General features: G+C 60.3%; 2 protein-coding genes across 5 annotated transcripts in view; one reads left to right on the top strand and one right to left on the bottom strand.

Moving 5' to 3' along the window:
* The window catches only part of ZFAND2A (zinc finger AN1-type containing 2A), a 123,856-nt gene that overhangs the window by 39,568 nt on the left and 76,788 nt on the right, over positions 1 to 7,500 (top strand). The gene's annotated exons all lie outside the window — the stretch shown is intronic.
* UNCX (UNC homeobox) lies at positions 804 to 5,349 on the bottom strand. Its single transcript, XM_082714051.1, has 3 exons — positions 4,787 to 5,349; positions 4,377 to 4,552; positions 804 to 2,329 (listed from the first exon to the last, which is right to left on the bottom strand). The coding sequence occupies exons 1-3, from the start codon at positions 5,070 to 5,072 to the stop codon at positions 1,172 to 1,174; spliced, it is 1,620 nt and encodes a 539-aa protein (XP_082570177.1). The 5' UTR covers positions 5,073 to 5,349; the 3' UTR covers positions 804 to 1,171.

Here is a 7,500-nt window from a genome sequence, read left to right as displayed (position 1 = left end):
AGGGTCCCCCGGGGACCCGGACCCTATTAGAACAAATGTGCACTGCTTTTGTAAAGAGGCGCGTTGGCGGCGCCTGTCCTATTACAGACGACACATGATCAATAGGCTGATAACGCAGCAACATCAATATAAGCGACAGAACAATGAGGGATATCATTGGGCATCTATCTTAATATAGCCGGCTACAAGAGCGCTGACAAAGAGTGCAGCTCATGAAAATTCCGCCCCACGATTCCCCGTCTCCGCTCCAATATGCGCACGCACTCCCCCAGCTGCCGGCGCTATTATTCTCCAATTTCAATTTGACACCCCAGCCTTTCATGCTAATTCTATTATTGTAGGAAGTTTATGTGATTTCATATCACTAGAAATCGGTAATGTATAATAACCCTTTGGGCAAGAAACCCAGTCCCCGCAGCAGCCACCGGAAAATAATTACTTTCATATCAAAACTCTGCAGGAGCCCAGCGGCCCGGCCCTTGCAGCCCCCGGCTCCGTCACCCCGCGCCGCGCGCCCCGGCGTGTGCCAGCGCGCGGGGGTGCGCGCGGGGGCGCGCGTGTGTGTGGCGCGGGGTGGGAGGGGGAGCGCAAGGGAGGGCAGGAGAGGGGGAGCTGCGGATGCATAAATTTGTTCAATCAGAAAACACAAACACACACGCACACAAAAGGAGGCATTAAGCGGGGACCTCGGGGGAGGTGAGGAGCCTCGTCCCTGCCCCGCCCGCGGGGAGAGGAGTGGAAAACGGAGGGGAGGAGGGGCCATACTGGGCGCTCGGAAATTTGAAAAAGATGGATCTGAGAGCTTGCGTTTGACCAGCTTTATTTATCAAAAATGGTACATATATAAATATTCTTAGACATTTTTGCATTTTACAAGGCTGAGGATTCTTGTTGTGGGTTTTTGTGGGTGATATGGGGTTTTTGCATTTGTTCTTTGCTCCCCCGAGAGGAGGGGGGGTCTCACCCCAAGTCCTGCGGTTGCTGCCTAGGTCCGAATTGATACAGCGGTTTTCTTTAAAAAAAAAAAAAAAAAAAGTAATAATAAAAGGAAGAAAACAGAAGGAAGAGGAAAAAGCAGTGTTTCTAAGCCGATCACCTGATTTCGTTGTGTGAGTCGAGCCTGAGCGAGGGGCGCGGGCCGGCTGAGCGCCTCTCTCGGCCCCGTCACCCCTCAGTCCATGTCCACCTCTTCGCCATCCGGCGCGCTGGGTCCGGGCTCGGCGCTTGGCTCTGGGGCCCCGCACAAAGCCGGCTCCCCAGCGGGGCTGGGAGCCCGCGGGCCCGGCGCAGGAGACGGCGCAAGAGGGAGCGGCAGTGTGGCCGCTGGGCAGGCGGCCCCCGAATCCGCGCAATCCTCGCCGCCGCCCTCGGCCGCAGCCACGGCCGCGTCCCGATAGGGCGCCGGGGTCGGGGCCCCCGGGGAGGCGACGGCGTCAGGGCTGCGGCGCGCGAAGGCCGAGTCCGGAGCACCTCCGGGCCCCGGAAAGGCCCCGAAGCTGGCCTGAGCGGGCGGCGCGGGCGGCGCGGCGGGTGCGGGCGGCGCGTCCTTGGGCGCGGGCTCCGGACCCGCTGCGCCCTTAAGCGCGGCCTGCGGCACCAGGAAGCCAAGCGGCTGCGTGATGGGGTAGAGCAGGAAGTGGCCCTTGCCAATGAGGGTCCGCGGCGCGCATGGCAGCCCGGGCGCGAAGTCCAGCCCGGCGGCCGCGGCAGCTGCCGCGGCCGCGGCGGCGTTAGCTGGGGCGGCTTTCCGGCGCGGCGGCGAGTCGGACAGCAGGCTCTCCACGCTGAACGGGCTGGCCTTCGGCAGGCCGGCGGCGCCACGTTCCACCGCCGCCCCGGGCGCACACGGGGCCGCGTCCTTGTCCGCTGGGCGGCCTAGCCGCAGTTGCGGGCCGGCGCCACTTCTTTGGCTCGGGTAAAAGGCGGGATCGCAGGTGCCGGGCGCGGGCGGTTCACCGGGAGGTGCGGGCGCGGAACCGGCGGCGCCGGCGGCGTGCGCGCTAGGGCCCTTGGCTGCTGCGGCCGGCGGCGGCGGCTCCGGCGGCTCCGGGGACAGACCGCCGCCGCCGCTGTCGCTGTCGGAGCTGGGTGCGCTGTGCAGGGACAAGCCGCCTGGGGAGTGCAGGTGGCGGCTCTGACTCTTCAGCAGCTTCTTCTCATGCTTGCGCTTCTTTTTCTCCATCTTCTCCAGTTCTTTGCGCGCGATCTCCTCTGGGTCCATTGGCTCGCCACTGCACGTGGTCGGGTGTGAGTTGTGAGCCGGCCGCCCCGGGCCCTTCTTCGTGTTCTCCTTCTTCCTCCACTTGGCCCGGCGGTTTTGGAACCAGACCTAGAGCAGCCGGATAGGGGAAAGGAAGGGACAATCAGGCGGCGGGCTTGCCGCTGGGGCTTCGGGCCTCCCCACTCCCCCCAGACAGGCCTGTACAACCTAGGCTCCGGCCAGGGGGCGGGAGCTAAGGCAAGCGGCCTGGCCGGCCCTGAGCTGGGTTTCGGTACTCAAGCTGCAGGTTCCAAAGAGCATCTTTTCCACCCAGAAGAAGGTAGATGGGGCCTCTCGGCCAGCTTCCCACTTTGGCTTCTCACCTCAAGGAACTGGGAGCTGCCCCTTCGTTGGGGACGGCGGGTCTGGCCCCCTGAGAGCGTCTGGTTCCTGGTCGGGAGTCAAGCAGGGAGCACGGCCCCTCCTCGCCCCTCTTGGCTTCTCACAGCTCCTGTTCTAAGCCGCCTGCCTGGCCTGAGGACCACCAGTGGCTGGGCTCAGCTGCCCTCCACATCTGTCTTCGGCCCCCTGGAGACTGAGTCAAAGGCCAGATTTGGGGGTTTCCCATGAAGGGAAATCTAGGTGCTTCTTCTTCTAGAAGGTCCTGGTAAACCAAACTTAGGGGGAGGGTTTCCAGTAGCCTGCCCCCCAACAAATTCACACATGTCCTTCTTTCTGGGGGCTCCAGGACAAGGCACCAACACAGCCCCTGAAACCAGTTGTTCTTGGCCTAGGCCCGGGGGGAAGGCAGACAGGAAAACAAGAGGCCAGTTGCCAGGCGGTGCAGAGGAGGCCTGGGCCCATCCAGCCTCTTCTACCCTCCCTGCAGGCCTTGTCCTGGGGAACAGCAGCGCTGGACACTGGCTCCCCCATTGCACACACACAGTCAAATTCCTGCTGGGCCTCAGGCACAACACCCTCCCCAAGAGATCACGGTAATTCGAATTCTTTGTTGTGGCCACGGAGAGACCCGGCACAATAGCAGGCCTGGCCTGGTCACAGGGAGCCTTGCTGGTGCCAAGGTGCAGGTTTTAAGCTGTGACCTCTCCAAGGCTGTAACTGCTTCTTCCTTCCTTCTTTCAAATACTTCTTTTTTTGGTGCCAATTCCACGCTCACTTGTCACCAAGAAATGCTCATTATTGTACAGGGGAGAAACGAAGAGGTCTTCGCTTAAGACAGTGACACAAATTGGACGAAAGGATTTACAAACAGAAGAGGTCATGGAGGGCAGTGCAAGCACAGGTCGAGAACACCTTTTTAGACAAAGCTATTGGTGCTAAACAGACATCTTGCTGGTCTCTGCCTCAAAGCCCTGCACCCATAGCTGCGGCCGCACACCCGACTCACCACCACACTGACCCCAGAAAAGGATTTCTGGACTTCAGGGAAACATCCGATTATGCACAATTTGTCTTGAATTTTTAATCCACCAAATAGACGCTGTATTTTTTAAAAGCATAACGCCGGCAGTCTTCGAATGAAATCAAAGTGCGCAGGGTGGGGTGGGGGAGATATAACCGAGAGTATTAGAGATTCAGACACCTCCCCACCATGTGTTAACTGTGTAAGTTTCCACCTCCCCTTCCTCAGCTAACCTTCTGCAAAGTGAAGAATAAATACAGGTCTCCATCTGAGTATTTTAGAGGCGAGAGGTAAACAAACAGACGCGTTTGCTCCAGGCTGGTGACGGAGACACGGAGACCCGGAGACCCAGGGCAAGGGCCAGGAGGCTCAGGGTCTACCTGCTCCGGGTCTCTTCCAGATCCCAGACGGGCTGGCTCCCCCACTACCACCACCACCCCCCCTCCCCGCTTCTCCCGCCCAGTCTTCTGAGACCTCATTTCCAGCCGTGTCCCAAAACCCCACCAGGAAGCTCCCGGTTCCGACGCAGCGCTGTCCTGGCTACTTCGGGGTCATCGTCGGCCCTCCCAAGCCTCCTGGGGCTTTCTCCCCGAGAGGCGCCGAGCCCCGGAACATCACCGCCACCTCCGGCCAGGCGAGCGCTAGGGGGGCTTGGAATCGGGGCCGCGGTCCCCCACCTAGAACAAAGACGGGGCCGGCCCGGCCGACTTTGTGGCGGGATGTTGGCTCCTGGGAGAAACGGCGGGTCTTTACCTGCACTCGAGATTCGACCAGATCCAGGCGCAGCGCCAGCGCCTCGCGCATGAACACGTCGGGATAGTGGCTCTCGTTGAACGCCTTCTCCAGCTCTTCCAGCTGCCAGCCCGTGAAGTTGGTGCGGGTACGCCGCCGCTTACAGCCCGGGCTCTCCTTGTCCGGGTCCCCCGAGTCTGCGGGCACGCAGAGGACGCCGCAGGGCTCAGCCAGGGCCCAGGCCACATCCACCCCCTCTGTACCTGTCGGCCGCCTGGATCTGGGGACCCTGCTCCGGGGCGACAGACCGAGAGTGCCCCCGAGCCTCAGCAGCCTGCACATGCTCTACAGCCGCCCGCGACCCAACTCCTGCGCCCGACAAGGGTGCCCTGCTCCCCCCACCCCGTACCCTCTCCGCCCGCCGCACCTACCTGACAGCTTGAAGGGCTGACTGTCGCCTCCCACCCCGCAGGCGGCCGGCAGCAGCGGCGTGGGGTTGACCACCGAGGCGGCGGCGGCAGCGCACGAGCCGCTGAGCAGGCCGTCGATGGAGAAGGGCACCGAGGCGGCGGCAGCGGCGGCGGCGGCCGACTGCAGCTGGTGGCCGGCCAGCTCGTACACGTGGTGGTGGCCCAGCGGGTAGGGAAAGCCCACCACGCCGCCCAACGAGCCCCCGAACTGGGCATGCGGGTGCTCCAGGAGGCGGCCGTCCATCATCTCGCGCGGGGGGCCGGCGGGGCCGGCGGCGGGGCGCGGGGGCGCGGGCCGGGGCCGGGGCGGGCCAGCGGCGGGAGGCGCGGACGGCGGCGGCGGCGGAGACAGGGACCCGGAGCCCTACACATGCTTCGCCCGCACTCCGGCGCTTTACTTTATCAACATCAAGCTCCCGATAATTAGCCGCGGCCCGGGGAATTTGGGACCAATAAGAAGCGCTAATCGGCTCTGACGTCAGAGGCGTGCTGGGTGCAAGGAAACGTTTTCCATATCGATTGCTAATTATACCTGACATGCACCTCAATAAACAGTATCAGGAACTGTCACAACAAGGGGGGGGCAGCAGAGAGGGAGGGGCGCGGCTCGGCGCTGGGCGGGCGCCGGCTCCGGGAGCGGTCCAGGCAGGGGTCCCCGGCGAGCCCCCCACTCCAATCCCCGCTGGCCGGAGCCCGCGCCTCCCCCGCCGCGGGCTCCCCGCCCCTCTGCAAATCACTAATAGATTTCCCTTTAAAACATTCACCGGCGTGTTGTGGGGATTTTTCACCAGAAATGCTGTACTCTCTGAACCTTTAAAGTGATGTTGCTCCAATTACAGAGAGACATTGAGCGGCAAATAGACTGATCCAATAATAGGAGATTCATCATCCGCTCTTTCCGAAACTGTCACATTGAATTTAAAACTACAAGGGCTTCTCATCTCCTCTCCGGCTCCAGGCGGCGGGGGAGAGGAGGAAGGAAAGGGAGGAGGAAGAGGAAGAAGCGGAGGGGGCAGAGGGAGGAGGCGACTCCAAAAGAGAATGACACCCATAGAATGTAGCACCCTGTCAATAAAAAGGCATAATTAACGCCCTTTCTGACTGGCCGCTGCCCCGGCTCTAGAAACAGAGGTGGGGGGCGGCTGTGGAGACACCCTGACACCCCCACCGGCCCCCCAATTCTGTAGAACCAGAGCACAGGGCTGGGGAGGAGAGGTGGAAGGATGGGAAAACTAACTTTGGGGTGGCGGCCCATCAGGCCCCAGGGAGGGAAATAAAAAAAGAAGCACTTCTGCCTGCCACTCGGCCTCTGAAGAACAGGGCCCAGGTACTCAAACCATCAATTATAACTAAATTATGTTCCCAGAGAAGAGTCTGTCACTCCCTTTTCCACTATAAAATATTGATAGACTCAAAGCACAATCATTAAAGGACATATTCTTAAATAAGCAGCAAATTAGGGCTGTGGGCAGGAGGGAAAGGAGTCATTATATCTATCTATCTATCTATCCATCTATCTTTGGTAAAAAGTTTGCCAACGAGGAGGGTGCATTTTGCTGCAGCCCCAGGCCAGTGGACCTCATCCCTGTGGTCCCAGTGGCTCGAGGTAGAGTCCGGGAGGAAGGAGCTCTTGGGCCTCGGACTGACCAATCCCAGGTATCCAGCCAGTCCTAATGGCCGGACCTCCGGAGCCTCTCACCCCAGGACAAGGCGACAGGCAAGTTGCCCTTTGGTGTACGTGGCTTTGACCAGCCTTCCAAGCCCCAAATCCGGAGCGAAGGCAAGGGTAGGACAGAACCTGCGTGTCTGTAGTCTAGCCCCGGCTGGGTGTCCTTGCGAACGGAGGGCGCACACAAGGCTCCGCCATCGGGAGTGGAGAGGACCTGCCTCGCGGCTGGGCGCTGGACACGCAGCCGGGCATTCGTCCTTATTGAGCGTGCCCTGCCCGCACCGACTACGATTTAATTGCCTTCCCCTCTCTCGTCGTTCGAGAGGAGGGAGAGGTGCAGGGGCTGGGGGTCGACGTCTCGCAGAGACCGAGACAGGGCTTGGAATCTGGGACCCTGCACATACCCCCGCACCGCCTTACCCGCCCCTCCGCCACCCCGCGCGCTAGGAAAACGCTGCAAGTATTAATTCCGAGGTCAGGGGCCAAGAGCACTACTTTTCGCCATAATTTAATTTCTTTCTCTATAAATACTAAATGTAAACTCTGTCCATCCGACTCGATTTTGCCCATAGCTGTAAGCGCCTCGTTCTCTGCCGGGTTCGCGAGGAGGAATGTGCGCGGCGCGTGTTTCTGAATACAGAGCTGTAATCAATTCGGCCCGAGGGGAGGGCAGGGGAGGGGCGGGCGCCGGCCGGGCTCCCTCGCCCATCTCTCTTTATTATAATGAATTAATTCGACTTTATTTATCCCATTTTCTGGAGCTGACAGAATGTTAATTTGAGTTGAAATTTCGCTCGCCTCTCACTCTCTGACCCCTGGCCTTCAGATTGGCGTGTTGTAATAACCTGAATCTTTCAACAGAGGCCCTGATAATTGTTACCTTATTAGCATGCAAATTGTTTAATTAATATTATTATGAAGAAGCATACAATCCGTCCGTCACTTGACCTCAAGAGCGAGTCCGCGCCGCAGCCGGCTCCGCGCATCTCAATGCGCCCATTTCAAT

This window comes from Mustela nivalis, assembly GCF_964662115.1.
Source record: "Mustela nivalis genome assembly, chromosome: 19".
In the NCBI taxonomy this organism is placed as follows: Eukaryota; Metazoa; Chordata; class Mammalia; order Carnivora; family Mustelidae; genus Mustela; species Mustela nivalis.
Note: the sequence above shows the minus strand (reverse complement) of the source record. Positions and strands in the feature narration are given on the sequence as shown.

What these genes read in the sequence shown, in the direction of transcription:
- UNCX (XM_082714051.1), bottom strand. Translation starts at nt 5,072, where the DNA reads ATGATGGACGGCCGCCTCCTGGAGCACCCGCATGCCCAGTTCGGGGGC. An exon ending in TCAGCCCTTCAAGCTGTCAG is followed by an intron (nt 4,553 to 4,786) that starts GTAGGTGCGGCG and finishes GCGTGCCCGCAG; the next exon opens with ACTCGGGGGACCCGGACAAG. An exon ending in TGGTCGAATCTCGAGTGCAG is followed by an intron (nt 2,330 to 4,376) that starts GTAAAGACCCGC and finishes CGGCTGCTCTAG; the next exon opens with GTCTGGTTCCAAAACCGCCG.